Source organism: Microchirus variegatus (genome assembly GCF_963457635.1).
Source record: "Microchirus variegatus genome assembly, chromosome: 6".
In the NCBI taxonomy this organism is placed as follows: domain Eukaryota; kingdom Metazoa; phylum Chordata; class Actinopteri; order Pleuronectiformes; family Soleidae; genus Microchirus; species Microchirus variegatus.
In genome coordinates this window covers 6,314,380-6,332,287 of record NC_139807.1, presented here as the reverse complement: position 1 = coordinate 6,332,287, position 17,908 = coordinate 6,314,380, and the positions used below count along the sequence as shown (strand labels likewise).

Sequence of the window (17,908 nt, the reverse complement as noted above, 5' to 3'; positions counted from 1 at the left end):
AATGTGTGTGTTCACTTTAAGCACTTGGGTTCATGAAAGAATAAATGTCTAACCGGTTCCCTCTATCTTTCTCTCGGCAGGCGGTTAAACGACAATGAGATTGCCATCCTGGACACTGCAGGGACGTTTAAGAAGCTGCCTAACTTGAGGAAGATGTACGTGTGGATCTACGTCTGTCTGTCTGTCTGGGATGTTTTTTTTGTCTCGTGACTGAAATAATAACACGCTGAGAACAGATGCGGGAAGGTGAATAGACATTTAAGGAACATGTGAGTAACTAGAAGTGAAGAGGAAGGAAAAAATAATGGAGGTAATGGAAGGTGATACAGAGAGGGGGTGGTGGAGGAGGGTGGTGGAATGACAAGCCAGGGAATGGAAGTGACACACAGAGGAAAAAAGAGAAGCAAAAAGACAGATGGAGAGGAAAGGGGATGGGTTAAGTTTGGAGCTAAGATTTGAATTGTGGTTAAGTTTAAGTTTAGGCGATGCTTTATTAGGCTGTCCACACGAATGGAAGTCAATGCAGAGGCGTGCACGCATGTGTCAGCGCGAGATAGAGAAGGACAGAGCAGAGAGCACCAGTTGATTTATTGGAGAGGAAATTGCTAACCATCGAGCAGTGTCACTGACAATATAGATTCGGCCAGCACTCATTTCCATTTTCCTTCTCTCTCTCTCTCTCTGTTCCTTTCCTCCGCTTTTCACCTCCTTTCCTTACCTTGTACCCGTCTACCATCTGCTCAGCTGCTCAGGTTTGTCTGCAAACACATTTGTTGATATTGGCTGTGTACTTTTTTTCCCTCCTCTCTCTCTCTCTCTCTCTCTCTCTCTCTCTCTTCTTTCCTCTCTTCTCCACTTAAACTGATACGCGAAAAGCGCAAAAATTGCTATGAATGAAAGCTACAGTAGTTGTGATAGCATCGTCTCAAGTTATTGTCCCGTTGGCCAAACGCTCTCTTTTCATTTTCATTTTCCTTATTGTCTGTACAAGGAAGCGAGATAGCAATCATCGTTTCTCTCTCGTCTGTGACCACTTGACTCATTTGTGAGCATGAATGCATGTTTTCATGCATCTGTGTGTGTGTGTGTGTGTGTGTGTGTGTGTGTGTTTGCTTTAATTATTGTAAGCTGTTATCGGCGCATCTATTAGACAGAGACATTAAGATGTAAGAGAGAAGAGTTAACATTTGGGACAATGACTAATGACCGCAATTAAAGTGAAAATATTGTGCGTATGTGCGACTACGTTGGCTCAGGTTGTTAATGAAATACCGTCATCTCCTCTGTCCGTGTTGCAGCAACCTGAGCAATAACAAGTTGCGGGACATCCGCGAGGGTGTGTTCGATGGCGCCGCTGGAGTTCTGGAGCTGCTGCTCACGGGAAACAAGCTAACTGGACTGCAGGGACGCATGTTCAGAGGCCTCACTGGACTCAAAACTCTGTAAGTGTGCTACAAGATTTTGTCCCCCGACCTCTCTTATGTCCCCCATATTGTTCTTTCGCCCCAACCGGTCTAGGCAGATGGCCGCACATTTTTGAGACTGGTTCTGTCAGAGAATTCTTCCACTGAAACCTAGTGTTTGCTCATTGTGTGAATTGCTGGGTTTCTCTTCTCTCTATAATATTATAAAGGTTTCTGCCTTACTAATTTGTAAACAGTGTCTCAAGATAATGTACACTACCGGTCAAAAGTTTGGGGTCACTTATAAATGTCCTTTTTTTTTTGAAGGAAAATCACTTTTTTTCAATGAATATAACATTAGATTAATCATAAATACACTCTATACCAAGGCTATTCAACTTAAAGCCCGGAGGCCAGATCAGGCCCGTCAAGCACTTTGGACCGGCCCGCGGACCATTAACCCATAAATAATGATTGTATTATTAAAAAGCCAATAAAACCATAGCTTCACCTATTTCTGGCACTTTGTCACACTTTGCGTCCCTTTTTGGCAAATACTAGTGCAGCTGTAATTGTAGGCGGCCTATGTATGTACCAGAATATTTTGCACTATTAGCCAACTGTAGCAGTACCTGTGTCTTGTTGGTACTGTAACTTTTATTGTTTGCACTAAACTCCAACTGTAGCAGTTGTAACAGAATATTTTTGGTACTGTTACTTATATTTCTGCAAACAATAGCCTTTTGTGGCCATTGCACCTTAATGTTGTTTATATTGTTACCTCTAATTTTGTAAGAGCCTTATCCAAATGTTGCTGCTACTGTAGCTGTAACCTTTTTGCACTATATGCAAATTGCACTGTACCTGAATGTTGGTGGTTTTGTTACTTTTTTGCGCAAAACTAGCAGCAATATCAATAAATAAGTGCTAAATAATTGAAAACATTTTATATCTATTTGTGTCCGTTTACTGTACATGCAACACAAAATAGTAGTACAGGGGTTGCCATTTCCAGTGTTCTAATGGTACATTGTGTTTGCTAATCGTGTTAGAAGGCTATTTATGTTAGCACAGCTGAAAACAGTTTTGCTGGTTCTTTGACGAAAGCAAAGTTTGTAGGGCAAAATTATTATTTGGAATAATTATCATTATTTCTAATCTTGTCAATGTCTTGACTATATTTTCCTCTTCATTTTGCAACTCCTTTGATGAATAAAAGTGTGACTTTTAATAGAAAACACCAAAAAAAATGGTATCGGTGACTCCAAACTTTTGAACGGTGGTGTATGTTGTGATTTGGTGTATTATATATGTGATTTTGGTGATAGTACACCAGTCTTTTCTCCGTAGCCACGTTTCATTTAAAGTTCTTAGTAAGACATTTGGACAACAGAGTATATTGTTTGGATACATCCTTTGACTGTTTGACCTCACTTTTTGTTATAAAATGTCCAGCATATGTTGTTGTTGTCCTGACTTGTGTTCACATCTGAGTTGTGGTGAACTACATTAACTTTTCCTCCCTAAACTAAAAAAAAAGAAGGAAGCACGTCGGTCTCTTCCCTCAACCTGAATTAAAAGCTAATGACACCATAACTTGGACACCCATCAAAAAATAGGCTTGCGTCCAATTAGAAGGTTACAGGATAGTGTGCACACAATCCAGAGCTAATGTCGTCTCTGTTTGCCCAGTAATGACTAGCTAATGCTATCGTGTATATATCTATACAGACTAATGACTCTCTAATGGCATCATGGCTGTCTCTGTATTATGTTAAGAGGCTCCCTGCTCCACTAATAGCCTTGCTAACTAGGTTAGCCTGTCCCAGATATTGCTAATGCTAACTAACTCAGTTAGCCTGGTCCCGCATGACTGAATGTCAAAAGCTAATGTCGTATTCCAGAGTCTGTTGTATTTTTCTTATGGCGACTGGTTTGAATTTACCCCCTGCCTCCTCTTTTATCTTTTGTCCATGTCATTATGGGATTTGTTCTTTCATCCTCTTTGTCTCTTTTTATCCATCCAAATTATGTAAATGTTGTACTTTATATTCAGCTTTGATGCACTAATGTATACACTAAGACTGTCCCTCAAGTGGAAGTCAAAGAAAATAAGCGGCCTGATCTATTCCGGGTTCCTGGGTGGGGATTTTGGACTCGGTGCAATAACATTTTTGCTGCAACCTCAAAATTGTGCAATCAAATATAGCAACAATTCACTTATTAATGTCTGATATTTGTGTTTGCAGAATGCTGAGGAGCAACCAGGTTAGCTGCATCGACAACAACACGTTTACGGGCCTGAGCTCGGTGCGTCTGCTCTCGCTGTACGACAACAGGATCTCCAGCATCGCCCCGGGAGCCTTCTCCACCCTACACTCCCTCTCCACCATGTGAGTCACATTCGCTGTCTATAGTGTGCGTCCCAATTTATTTATTTACTATTTATTCATCTAACCAATTTATCAGCCACGCCTACAGTGGCTGCTTAAAAGCAACATACTCTCATTCGTGAGAAGTTCAGTCTTTGTTGAAAAGCACAGACAATAATGTCTCATGGAAAAACTTTAAAGGTGCCATATGTAAGAATGTGGCCAAAAACTGTTACTACATTCAGTTTCAAAATACCAAGGTACACTTTTAGGTATCGATTTCTGACGTAACTGGCAACCCGCGTTTGCTCGGCAGCTGAGACACTACTGACTGCAATGATTGGTAGACTGCGGTAGGTGGCGCCACATGCCAAAACATGATTTCAAAACATAAACATGATTTGCAGTCTGCAAAATATATTTTTTTAATGCAAATATTTTGTCTGTACTGTTGTTATTGGTGAGTTCAGTTTGTTATATGAACATTATTCCTGAGTCTCTGTGACATATTAGGAGGATTTTATGGCCATTTGCTTTAGATTTATTACATAATGCACGAGAGTGAGAGGCAAGAGAGAAGTATGTTTTTTTAAGTTGACAGAATAGTTGACAGAAAATTCCAATTCTTTGAAACTGGAGCCTTTATTGGTCCTTCGGAACAAACTTTTTTTTTTTCTTTTTTTTTTTTTCAAATATCAATATCCGTATAGGAGTTTTAATGTGTATCATATTTGATACAGCGTGTCACAATGCTCAAAGATTCTTTTTTTTTTCTAACCCTAACCCTATTTTCTTGAACAAAAAATACACCAATAAACCCAACTATTCCAACAAAAACAATGCAGCAATGGAACTGGCAAGGTGGAAGTCTGGAAGATATAGCATTTCAGTTATTTTTACTCATTTTGTGGTTCACAACCTTTATATTTTGAGTGATGGTAGGTTTGAAAACAGTTGTTCAGACAGTTGTTCTCACAGTACACATGGGCAAAGTGGGCTACTCAGTGCTTGCATCTCTGTCAGGTTTCCCATAATTTTATACATCGGGTTTTTCAGGGAAAAAAATTGTCACACTGCTCATGTGGAGGGCTCAAAAACTCATGTATCACATATGATACGTTTGGCTTTATAGGGTTAAAAGATACCAGGTCAATAAAACCCTCACAGGTGGATTTTTATTTTCCTTTCTATGAACAGAGACATGCCAGGTAACACACATAAAAAAAACACACACATTTCCTCACATCCCATCTGCTCTCTCTGTCTTTACTTCATTCTTCCTTCCGCCTTCTGTTCTCGCTCTCTGTACCCGTCATCTTTGATTCAAGTGTCTTCTTCTCGGGGTCTTTTGGGAGGAAGGGTGAAAGACAAGAGAGGGGAAATGGGGACATGAGAGTTGGAGGATGGAGGAGGTACAGTGCTCAGTGGGGCTGTGGGTGATTATTACTTCAATAATGGAAGGAAAAGTTTCCCTAATCTTTATTGTCACTGTGATTTTTACTCATCCATGTAAAACCTGCCTGCTGTGAGACATGAGAGAAAGACTTTTTATTTTACATTTCCTTGTCTACATCCTGTCTTCATTTCCTTATCTTTCCTCTGTTTTTTCTCTCCTTTTGCCGCTCTCTTACTCCTATAATTTATAATATCTGCGCTCACTTTAGTGCATTGTTTCCCAACAGACTTTGTCCGTTTAATTAAAAGATTAACACACTAAAAAAAGGAAGGAAGGGATTTCGCTTAGGTCTGGTAGCCACGCAGCGAGGTCGATTCATTACAAGGAAATGAGGGAAAATAACTCGACCCCTTTTGTTGCAGCGCGCCATTAATATTTTCACACAAACGGCAACATTTCGGGTTTATTAGTTCAGCTGTAGACATGGTGTAAGGCAGCGTTGCACTTGCACATCAGTTTCTCAGGCACTTTGATCATTAAAGACAAATATGTTCCTTTTCTATACGCCTGGATGTGCCAGAAAAAGGTAAAGATGTCTGAGGAAATCTCGCTGCAACCTTTTACCGCCGATGCCGACGCTGTTTCACCGCGTTCGGTTCAAATGAGGTTCAGCGTGAATAGCACATGAGGAGTTTCTTTTTTTTTTTTTTTTAAAGCAACAGGAATGTGATGAGAGTTGATCAAAAATGAATAAAGTGGACACATGACCTTTTCTCTTGTTCTCCCTCTTTCATGGTTTCTCTCACCCTGCCAGCCTTTCTTTTGTCATTCCCCGGCTCTTTTACTTAACAAAGTGAATAACAATATCTGATAACCTTTTCTCTTTGCCTCTCTTTTGTTCTCTTCCTCTATATTTTTCTCTCCTCTTTGTCTTCAATTTCAATATATTCTTGCTTTTTTTTATTATTGCCCCAAAACAACAACGGCTGCTTCTTTTTTTTGGTGTTGTCAGTGTTGGGGTGAATTCCAATTCCTTGCTTAACCCTCAATCTCAAAAATGTGCTGTCCCGATTCTAAGAAAAATTAAGTTTAGGGGCAAGTTTAAGGTCTGTATCGCCCTCAATATTGAGATTTTCTAAGACCACCCTTGGGAGCAAGGGCTACCCAGAATGCATTGCGTGTTTTGACATAACAAAGATGGCGCCGAAAGCAGCGAAACGAGTATGCTACAAATTAAGTATTTTCTTTGTTAATAGAGATATAAAAATGATGAAAACCATTGTATTATCTTAGTTTAGACCCATATTATGGATTACTGACGTCATTGTTGCGTAACATTTATTTTTATTTTACGATCCGGTGCGGACAAGCGATCGTTTGCTATGGTTTACTTTTCAATAATATGAGTATCATCTTATAACTAACTGACAACCTAATAACTTGACTGACAAACGGATCGTAATAAATAATCATGACGTAAATGTGTTCTTCTTCTTCTTCTTTTTTTGGAGTTGACAGACTGGACACAACTTTCGCGTTATTCTGCCCCCTACAGTCTGAAGACGTATCTGCATTTAAGGGGTGTCCCATTTCTAAGTGACAAAATAACCCTCAACACTTGGTTTTGAGGGACAGTTAAGATTAAGGGTTGAGCTTAAGGGTTAAGATTGGAATTGGAATTGGCCCCAAGATGTATTAGTTTATACGCCTCAGAATGTTCTACCTGTAAATCTGTAGTGAGTGTGGTTTGTAAGGGAATGAAAAAGAGACATTTTCATGATAAATGTAATATTTTCATGTGTTGACACTGTTTCAATGATTCCCCCTCTCTCTCTCTTAGTAACCTCCTGTCCAATCCATATGTGTGCGACTGTCACTTGTCTTGGTTGGGTCAGTGGCTGAAGAAGACCAGAGTGGTCAGTGGAAACCCTCGCTGTCAGAAACCTGCTTTTTTAAAGGAGATTCCCATTCAGGACGTGGCTACGCCGGACTTCACTTGCGGCGGTGAGCCTTTCATTTTATTGATACGCTTTTTCCCAGAAGAACAATTTGAGAAATAAACTGCATATAAACCTTCACCGCGGTTGATGATGACACCTGTACTTTTACTATATAATTTCGCCAAGTTCTCAATACGTGTTTGAAAGTTTCAGGGAAGCAAAAAAATGTGACAGGCTGAACCTTGAAACAGATGAAGTGTCAGTGAGCAGCCATGTGTCCTTCACAGATAAGAGCATAAGTCAAGTGATTGAAAGGTAAATTAAATGTCTTCGCTTCATGTTTACTCCCAATAACTGAAGGCATTCATCGGAGACTGTTGAGAGGAAATTACTTATATGAATGTACAGAAACAGAAAGTTTTGTAGGCTTTTTTTGTATGTACTTTAGGCAAGAAGCTTGCTTTATGGAGGCTGACATCTTGCACTATGTTTTCAAAGTATACGCCTGTAATGAAAACAGAGAGTTGAGTCTGCATTCTCACTAATTCTTATACGCTGCACCTTTTAAGGTGCCATATGTAAGAATGTGGCCAAAAACGGTTACTACATTCAAATTCAAAATACCGAGGTCTTTTAGGTTTCGTTTTCTGACGTAACAGGCAACCCGTGGTTGCTCGGCACCTGAGACTCTACTGACTGCAGTGATTGGTAGACGGCGGTAGGTGGCGCCACATGCCAAAACATGATTTCAAAACACAAATATTTTGTCTGTACTGTTGTTGTTGGTGAGTTCAGTTTGTTATATGAACATTATTCCTGAGTCTCTGTGACATATTAGGAGGATTTTATGGCCAGTTGCTTTAGATTTATTACATAATGCACCTTTAAAGTCATTCACAAAACATGACGCAAAGTCCTACATTACTGGTGAAGCTTATAACGGCCTGGAATTTCCTACTGCAGAGCAGCGTCAGTGGTGACAAAAAGGTCAACAGATCATTCTTATTATGTACTGTATTTACGGAGACATTACATAATGGGGTTTTTTTCACAGTGTAAGTTAAAGTGAGGGATATAATTTTACATCTGGTACTTCAGCTCTTTTGGTTTGTAATCACCTGAAGTGGACATATCTACCATTTAGTCTCTAGTTTTTTTTTTGTTGTTGTAACAATCCTTCCAGATTATTGCAGGAACTTCCATTATTGCATGTCTTATGTCAGCAGACACACACACACACACACATGTTCAGCTGGGTATTGTGAGGACAGAATGATTAGTAACCACTGGCAAACAGCAGCCTCAGATGACATCAGCTTGTGGTTTCCTCGGTGACGTTTGCCGTTACCACGACGATGCCTGCCTATAGCTACTTAGACCGTCGGCTTGGCGACCCAAAATTTTGACGGCATAAGCAAAGTGTGGTCTGGCTCTTCTGTCTAATACATCTTTCTTTTTCTTTTTACCCATTTTCTGTCTTTATGGATTTACACTTCTTTTGGATCTCTCTCCGTTTTTTCTCTTTCTTTCCCCTCCGCTCTGCCCGGAGTTTCTTTGAATTTGTTACACTTTTCTAATTTCCTGCAACCATTTACTGAAAATGAGTTTTGGAAAGTAGTTAGCTGGGTTGGCTCAAGCAAGGGAACGCTAAGATTGTATCAGAGCTCAATATTGTGTCTTGTGCACGCGTGTACAAACGCATAAACGTCTATCTTCACCCTCGGCTGCACAGACTTAAATGTGTACACTTAATTCCACATGGAATGGCTCGGGTAAATGTCACATTTTTAACAACTTGTTGTATAAAAATGTGGAACTGTATCATACAGATCTAAATTAGAGGAAATCTCTTCTTACTTTAATTTGATATTGATTATTTTATCTCAAAGACCTTTGCTTTGACAAGCTCATCAGGTCACACTATAGCTGACAGTAGACAAACTAACAAAAAAAACAACAAAAGCACAGAAATACACACATCCAACAGAGGACCCCCGTGTCCAGTCTATTTATAGCTGAGTAAAATGGCTGTTAAGTTGTCCAGAGGCAGCCGGGGGGAAAGGTAAAGTTAATTGAATTTGTGAAAAGATATTTAGCCAACATTTAGATGTTAGTTCAATTAGCCGACTGTCGAGCGAGTCGGCTCACGGCGATGCAGCGCGTCCCCCCCCCGTGGATTCGCTCCCGACGCACGTCAGATAAGAAGTGGGCGTGTACGCTTTCTCACATCGCACACTATACTCTCAGGCGCCTAAGCGGCCATTTGGTCGACATTTAGACATTAGCGCAATTAGGAAACTACAAAGCGAATGGGAAAATGGCCATAAGGACAGAAGGCGATGGCTGTTTAACAAACTGAATGTGCACCGAGCTAAGCCTGCGAATGCTCAGCTTATACATACATATGTCACTGCGGCGCATGGCAGCACTGAGGCGTTAAAAAAAAAAAAAAAAAAAGTAGAGTATTACGAACGTTCATAATCATAAACTTGGCCGTTTCCTTTGTCGTTCTTCTTTCTCTCCACGCATTCCAACTCAAATCACAGTTGTGTTATTATTGGCGTCGTGTCCACTGTTCATTATCCCTCATTATGGGTTTAACTCAACATGTTTTACATTTGGGACCACAGTTCAACTATTTACATTCTGTGGTGCTAGATTAAAGCTGTGTGTGTGTGTGAGTGTGTGTGTGAGTTGTGTCAGTAAAGAAAACTGAAGCAGTTTTTAAAGCCAAGAACAACACTGTGCTCTCTGATCCTTCTTATCTCAAAGTCTTGATTAAAAGCACTTTGTTGTTGTTTTGTTGAACGTTGTTGAACGGCTCACAGTGAGAGCCAAAGTGTGAATTAAAACATGAAAAGAAGCATGGTAATCCTCGACAATTATTGGTTTCTTTAAGATAAATGTGATTTTTTTTTTTTTTTTCTTAGAGTGTAAAATCATCATCTTGGCAGTACAGCACACTGACAGATGACTGCAGGATGTTGCAGCTTTCATTTTTCTCTATTTACACTAGATTTCAGAGATGTGACAGACCATTGTATTAACATCTGTTCAGTATTTATCCAGCCTCATCTTGGTATTAACCTACTGTGACCCGCCTGCAGGTCCTGAGCCAGATGTTGAAACACAAGTGCAGCTGACTTTTAACAGCCTCTGTAGTCATTTGGTAGGAATTACAAAGTGTAAAAAGTGCTGAGTTCGGCGGGATTCGCTTTAGTTTTTTAATGTCCATCTACTCCTTTAAATCTTCCCCTCTGCCTTTCCATTTTTTTCTGTTCTATTTATCTGTTGCTCCTTTCTCTCATCTCTGTAAACTCTGACCACTTTTAAATGTATCTGTCCTCTCTTCCTTCACCCTCGCTGCCTCCTTCCTATCTAATATCCCTCTCTCTCTCTCTCTCTTTCTCTCTGTAGGTGATGAGGATAATGGTTGTCTTCCTGCGTCTGGCTGTCCTGACGCCTGCACGTGCTCAGACAGCGTGGTGCGTTGCAGCAACAGAGGGCTGCACTCTCTGCCCAAGGGCATTCCCAAGGACACCACGGAGCTGTGAGTCATGCATGTGCACACACACACACACACACACACACACACACATTCATACACTTATTCAAATTTAAGAATCCGCTGTACATGATCAAATTATACAGATAAAAAGAAGATAAAAGGAAGTGCATGCACATACTTGCACACACACACAACTAGGCATTTTTGTTGGTGCTCCCCAAATAACATGCAAAGTCACAGCCCCCCCCCCACACACACACACATTCAAACGTTGCTGCAGTGCAATATCAATGCAGCAGTTTGTCCTTTGCAGCTCAGGGGAAAGTATAGCACATCTTTATGGAACGACACACTAAACAAAAGTGAGTGCTGCAGGTTTTCGTGTCCATGCGCTCGGTTGTAATCACTTCAGGTGTTTAAAATACCTTTGTGGCTTGTGTACAATACACAGGCAGCAGGCAGTTTTAATGAGTGCTACTTTATTTCCCAAAAAAAGAAAGAGCAACCGCTGCGTTTGTTTGCTTTTAAAAAAAATGTTAATTTTCAATCACTGCAATGCCAAAGAGGCCTTTAAAGACGACACAATCCTGTTATTATTATTATCATTATGTTGATTGTACTCCGCGAGACATTGACAAGAGACGCATAATATGTTTGTGTTTCAAATGATACAATACAGTTATTAAGATTAGATTAATTTGGGCCTGTTAGTTTTCCGGTTTACTACGTCTTTGTAAACGGTCCTCGTGCCGATGAGGGAGCCTAATAAAGGAAATGGTGGTAATCATTTCAGTTCATGCACGATTAAAAATAATATAAAGTCATTAAGATACGTGGGGATTTGGAAAGTCGTCGGAGGAAAATGTCTGGTAGCGAAGGTGAATTATTACTCACACACGCGCACGGCAAACTTGCTAGCTATGAAATAGGTCTGCTCTTTGGGGTCAATAGCAGTGATTAGGTATTGATCAGACTGAAGAAGACACTCCATCATACTGTCTGCATGACCTACTTATGACCTGAGAGACAGAGAGAGAGCACTAGAGACAGCAGCTCATATGTGTGTGTGTGCGCTTCCTTCACACATATTATATCAGTAATAATAGTTGTATTTGTGTATTCGTAATCACTTTAGGGGTCATGCACGTGCAGCATCTTGTGCACAAACGGCGCGAAAACGCAGCAATCGATTTTAGGGAATATTTTGATAGTCGTGGAAAAGAAGTAGGTCAAACTGGTCTTTGTTCATTGAAATAAATGTTGAACCTCCATCATGTAAATCAGGGGTGTCAAACTCACTAGTAAAATAATAGCAAAAAAATAACCTACACTCTTAAATAAAAGTGCTAAGTAGAACCATATAAGGTTAATTGGCTTATCCTCATAGTAGAACCCTTTTGGAATGTTCCACCAAGAACCCTTTTAAAACCCTTTATACAGGAAAGGGGTTTTAAAGGGTTCTCTGGGTCAAAATTGTTCTTACTGGAACCATTAGTGTTACCAAGAACCCTTGAAAAACCCTTTCCCGAAAAAGGGTTTTTCAGAAGCAAATGGTTCCAGGTAGAACCTCAGCCCTTGTAGAAGGTCCCTTTTGGAACCCTTATTTCTCAGGGTGTAGATGAAGCTGAAGTTTTTTGGGGGGTGTTTTTTGTTGTTGTTTTTTAATGTGTTAATTCACAGCACAATCACTGTGGCGGAAAGAAAAAAAGACCTTTGGCTTCCTCCTGCATGTGAACAGCCCTTGAGATGATTATTTAAAGGAGAAGTTCTTCATTTTGGCTTTTGTTGTCCACCGTGAAAAGAAGAATTAAATTAGAAAATCAATGCCTCTCTCATGTTTGTGTTTTCGGTATCAAACCACATTCAAAATTAGTTTAGCTTAGCATGAAAGCAGCGAGCAACTCTCTCTCTCTCTCCAAGGCTGAAAGGTTTACATAATTAAACAATCAATCCTAATCTAAAAACCACAATGCAAGTGTTGCAAGTGTTCTCTCTCTCACACACACACACACACTCTGTGTATGTGTGTGTACATTCTGCATTAACCAAGCACCTTTTCCTTGCAGTTACCTGGAGGGTAATATGCTGACATCTGTGCCCAAGGAGCTGGCATCCCTGAAGCAGCTGTCACTGGTGTACGTACTACTCACTTAACCTTGAATGCACCTGACGAAGCCACGTTGCAGACAGTTTAAAAACCAATGTGTGTGTGCGTATATAAGGCACACGCTATACTGTATGTTTGTGTTTCACTGTGTGCATTTATTGTATTGTCTACGCAGAGACCTGAGCAACAACAGCATCAGCACACTGGCCCAGTACACCTTCAGCAACATGACGCAACTAGCCACACTGTAAGTTTCAGCAGCAACACACACACACATGCCTGTGTGTTAATAGTTGTAAATGGCCTACATATTATTGTTTTAAAAAACATTATGTGTCTTCTTGTATTGTATAGTTTTAGTGCTGTGTAAAAGGTTAACCGGAAAAAGACGCGAATTACGTCATGTTTACGTGCCTCGACACCAGAGTCCAGGCACCGTTTACCAGTTAGCTCCGTTAGCTGCATTAGCTCCTTTTAGCGCCATTAGCGGGGCCTACAGTGGAACTGGAGCGGTCAAATAACCAGCGTACCTGTGTACTGTGTATGTGTGCCTCTGTTTTTAAAGTTTAGCGCTACTTTAGAGACTTGTTTTAACAATCGGGAGTCACGTAAACATGACGTCACGCGCACCTTTTTCCGGTCAGTCGTCACGTAAACGTGTAATCCATTAACGCGCGCGTTAACGTTGACCCTGTTAAAAGCGGTTGACGCTGTTAAAAGCGGTTGACGCTGTTAAACGGCGTTGACGCGTTTGTCACTATCCTCAGCTCTGTTTTTATTTTCTCGATAAGAAACATTTATCTTATATGATCATTTTTCTTAAGTTTGTATCCTTTTCTTTTTGCTATTACCTCAAGTAAATTACATGGATTTTTATTTTACATCAGCCTGTTGCATTTACTTTACTCAAGCCATGAGGTCACATGGTAAAGGTGGAGAAGGGTGTTTTTCCCAGTCTTTGTGTGAATTTGCAGGATGCAAGACCTCTTAATTTCATGTTTATAAAACTAATACTGGAAAATTGTATTATTTTTTTTCTTTCTTCACCTTTTGTCCATCAAATTTTTTCCCTACTTTTAATTCAAATTGCATTATTCTAAGCAGGTCTGTTTTTCCCCAGGCTTTTTTAATTACCCATTGTTTTACATACAGGGGCCACTGGTTCTGTACTGCGTGACTGTATTTTCTTCTTTTCCTCTTTAATCCCCTCAGTCCCTCTACATTAGTTTTTATGTATTCAAGAATGCAATCAAAAAAAGAGGAAAACATTTTTTTTTTTAAATGAGCTAATAATGTGGAAAAAACAAAAACAACAACCCTGTCTTACGAGCTAATTATTGTGACCCTGTTTAATGTGCTCTTTCTTTCAGCATCCTGAGTTATAACCAGATTCGCTGCATCCCGGTCCACGCCTTCGACGGGCTCAAGTCGCTCCGCCTGCTGTGAGTGCCGAGCTTCATCTTCCAGTGCCGCATTAGATTCAATATTCATCACTCCCTTTTGCCGGTTGTAGGGTTAAATTAAATTTTAATCATTCCCTCGGTGTCAGGCCATGTTAAGTCACAAAATGAGTCGCAGCCGCCCAATCGTGTGTTGTTTCAGGGCAGTAAAAGGGATAAAAGTGACAATCTCTCATCGTCTCTTTAATACTCCCCTCTGTCTGCAGGCTCCCACTCATCTCTCCACCTCTGTCCCTCCACTCCTGTCTTTCCTACTGTCTCCTCCATCCATCCATCCTCTCCTCCTTTTCTCTCTCTCTCTCTCTCTCTCCGCCCAATGCTCTGTTTGATGAATCGACCTTCAGCCTCTGTGTCCTCAGTCATCCATCTGCTTGTCCACCCTCTGTCTCGCAAACCCACACGAGCGCACACACACGCTCAGGCTCAGACTTGCGCATAAACACTGAAAGTCTGACCGTCTTCTCACACGTATAGAATCTCGCTGGAAGAATGTACGCGTGACTCTTCATAGGAGCGTTTGAAATTGGGGTTTTGAGTCTAGAATTCAGATCGTGGCAAGCGTGGTCCTTTAAAGTGTCTGTTCACACAGATGTTTTTCCACTCCAAAGTGGACGTAAGGTGAAGTTGGACACCGCAAATTCAATAAAGTTGTGTGTTTTGAGGCATTTTCTTTAATTGTTTTTGATAGAAATAAGTTATTTTGCATTGTTAGTTCTGAGACCACAGCGGCTGCATAATCCTTGCAACTGTCAACACGAGGTAACGATACAATGTCTCATCCTTGTACCTTGTGTTTTCATCTCTGTGGACATGGTCTTGGTCTGTTTGGTTAGGGGAGAAAAAAAAAGAAGACTCAGTGTTTCAGCCTCAGCATAGATTCTGGCCTTTTCTCTAAATATTGACTGTGTCTCTGAGGTTTCCACCCTGCAGAAGTTTAGTGATCACTTTTTTTTTGTTTTCTTTTTTTTCATCCTTCTCTCCTTCTCTCCTTCCTTCCCTTCATTTTCGTTGATGTTGCCACTGGGACTGCTCCCTGTCTGCCCCCGCATAGCAACTGGTTGCCAGGCAGCCATCACTGTCACTTCCTCATTACCCACAACCCCCTCTGGGCAAGCTTTGTGCGGGGGCAGTTCGACCACCATACATAGATGCTCGGAGATGCACACAGACATGTAAAGACATTAACACACACATGCACACACTTTCAAAAAGAGACCAGACACAAAATATGTGCACACACACACACACACACACACAGGTTTGTGCAGCCTTCCTTCTTAGGACACTATGCATTGACTTTCATTCATTTAAACGCCTTAATCAAAGCCTTATCTCTAACCTTAACCATAACCAGTTGATATATAACCTAATCCTTAACCTAACCACACTTATGAGAGGTTCTGACCCATACGGACCAGGTTTTAGTCTCCGTGAGGACGACTGGTCCTGATAATGTCAGTGTTTCTGCCAGGAAAGGTCCTAAAGAGGTTACAAATGCAAGCACACACACACTTTTTTCCAGTCATGGTGGTTTGATAGCTGAGCTGTCCCCCTGCTATACATCCCCTGTGCTCTAATGGAATGTGTACTTATATCCAGCAGGCATCGCACTCCGATTGTGACACTGAGACACAAAACATACACATGCTACGCTCTGTAGTCCCTGAAAGCCCCGGAGACAAAAGTTTGAGACGCACAAACAACACATCTAAACGTACAAACGTGTACACAAAAAAACTCAATGGCACGAAACATGAAATCGAGTCCTTACACTGGTACACATCACACACACACACATGCACTGGGACCATATGAGACAGTTTATATTCCATTCAGAGACCAGGGCAAGCTTTATTGGCCAACAATGAAAATAAGCTTTCTGTTTATTTTGTGTTATGCTTTCATAAATAATGTATTTATTCTCCATTATAACGGAGGGCGATGGCGTGTCTGCAGCTGAGGAACCACAAATAATTTGAATAATTTAGCGTGAGGCGAGTCAGAGTTGGACTGGTTGTATCATCTCCCCGCATGTAGAGTGTTATGCAGCTGGGCTGTCGGTTTCATTTAGCTCTAATGTGATGGATGTGATACCCGAAAAAAATATTCATTGTTTGATTAGTATACTGTGTACTGTCATCTATGGGCAGGTCTTCAACGCAGCCTCAAGGTTTCCATTTAAATAAATACCAGTCGTTTTAATATTAGCAGCTGTTCCACGGTTGTAGAAGAAGAAGAAATCCTGGCATCATTGTCCATAGTATGAATGTAGATTAGAACATAGCAGAATACAAAAATGTTAAGTTTATTTTTTTAATGCAACACGTGTGATGAAAACAGTAAGAAAAACAAATCTGGATCGATTTTATTAATTACAAAGTGAAATTAGCAGTGGTTCAATAAGTAACCTCCTGAATTTTAAACAAGGTCATTATTCAGTTCAACACATGCAAATGTTGTTTTTCTCCTTCTCGCCCTTTTCTCCAGGACTCTTCATGGTAACGACCTTTCAACCATCCCTGAAGGGGCTTTCGGCCACCTCACCGCTCTCTCCCACCTGTAAGCACAGCCATGTGTGTTTCTATGTCTATTAAGTATCTTCAATGTAAGTGTTGTGGATTTTGCTGTAAATTCCCTGTGTTTGTGTGTGTGTGTGTGTGTGTATAGGGCTCTTGGTGCGAATCCCCTGTACTGTAACTGTGACCTGCGCTGGCTCTCCCAATGGGTCAAGGCTGGCTTTAAAGAGCCTGGTAAGGAGATAAATAATAGATATCATCAGAAAACAAATGTAAGCGAAATGTTGTATTAAATGTCATTGTGTTTTCCCAACAGGAATCGCTCGTTGTACTGGACCTCCTGACATGGCTGACAGGTTGCTGCTCACCACACCACTCAACAGATTTCAGTGTAAAGGTAAAAAAAAAAGTTTATTTTGCTCACCTTTATAACTTCTTTCCTTTGTTATTAGATGTGAGTTTCGGCAGCTTTTACACTCTTAGAAATAAGGGTTCCAAAAGGCTCCTTCTACAAGGGCTGAGGTTCTACTTGGAACCATTTGCTTCTGAAAAACCCTTTCCCTGAAGAAAGGGTTTTTCAAGTGTTCTTGATAACACTAATGGTTAGAGAGACCAAAAAGAACCCTTTAAAACCCCTTTCCTGAATAAAGGTTTTAAAAGGGTTCCTGGTGGAACTCTCCAAAAGCGTTCCAGGTGCAACCTTTATAAAAAGGTTCTACCTGGAGCCAATAAGGGTTCTCCTATGAGGACGAGCCAAAGAACCTTACATGGTTCTACTTAGCACTTTTATTTCTAAGAGTGCAGCCCAGACAATGTATAAAACTTATTTCTGGAACTTCCATCCATCCATGTCCTACCACTTTTTCCTCCACATTGTGCCAATCTGAGCTGGGAGAAAGGAGGGGTCACACCCTGGACAGGTGTCCAATATTCCCCAAATATGGGAATAAATTCAGATACATAAGCTCATGAGTCGACGGCTTTAAAGCATGAAGTTGTCGATTGTGTTTACATCAACTGTGGGTCAGGTGCTGAGATAAAAAGTCAAGGTATCTCAGATCATCACCTTTTCTTTTTTGCGTATACTCTTTTATCTTCGTGGCCTGTTCCCCCTGCGCCATCCATCAAAGAAAGTCTGCACTGGAGTCTTTTAGCACGTTAATAAATATGTACGTCGTCCCCAACTGACACTCTTTTGCTTCCTTT

At 40.7% G+C, this 17,908-nt stretch overlaps 1 protein-coding gene across 1 annotated transcript in view; it reads left to right on the top strand.

Moving 5' to 3' along the window:
* The window catches only part of slit3 (slit homolog 3), a gene marked incomplete at both ends in the record, with an annotated part of 258,540 nt that overhangs the window by 213,800 nt on the left and 26,832 nt on the right, over positions 1–17,908 (top strand). Inside the window, 11 exons of the mRNA XM_083891564.1 lie at positions 81–155; positions 1,299–1,442; positions 3,653–3,796; positions 7,012–7,175; positions 10,529–10,661; positions 12,686–12,754; positions 12,902–12,973; positions 14,097–14,168; positions 16,674–16,745; positions 16,854–16,936; positions 17,019–17,099. Coding sequence (XP_083747690.1) covers positions 81–155; positions 1,299–1,442; positions 3,653–3,796; positions 7,012–7,175; positions 10,529–10,661; positions 12,686–12,754; positions 12,902–12,973; positions 14,097–14,168; positions 16,674–16,745; positions 16,854–16,936; positions 17,019–17,099 — 1,109 coding nt within the window. The remainder of the gene's footprint in view (positions 1–80; positions 156–1,298; positions 1,443–3,652; positions 3,797–7,011; positions 7,176–10,528; positions 10,662–12,685; positions 12,755–12,901; positions 12,974–14,096; positions 14,169–16,673; positions 16,746–16,853; positions 16,937–17,018; positions 17,100–17,908) is intronic.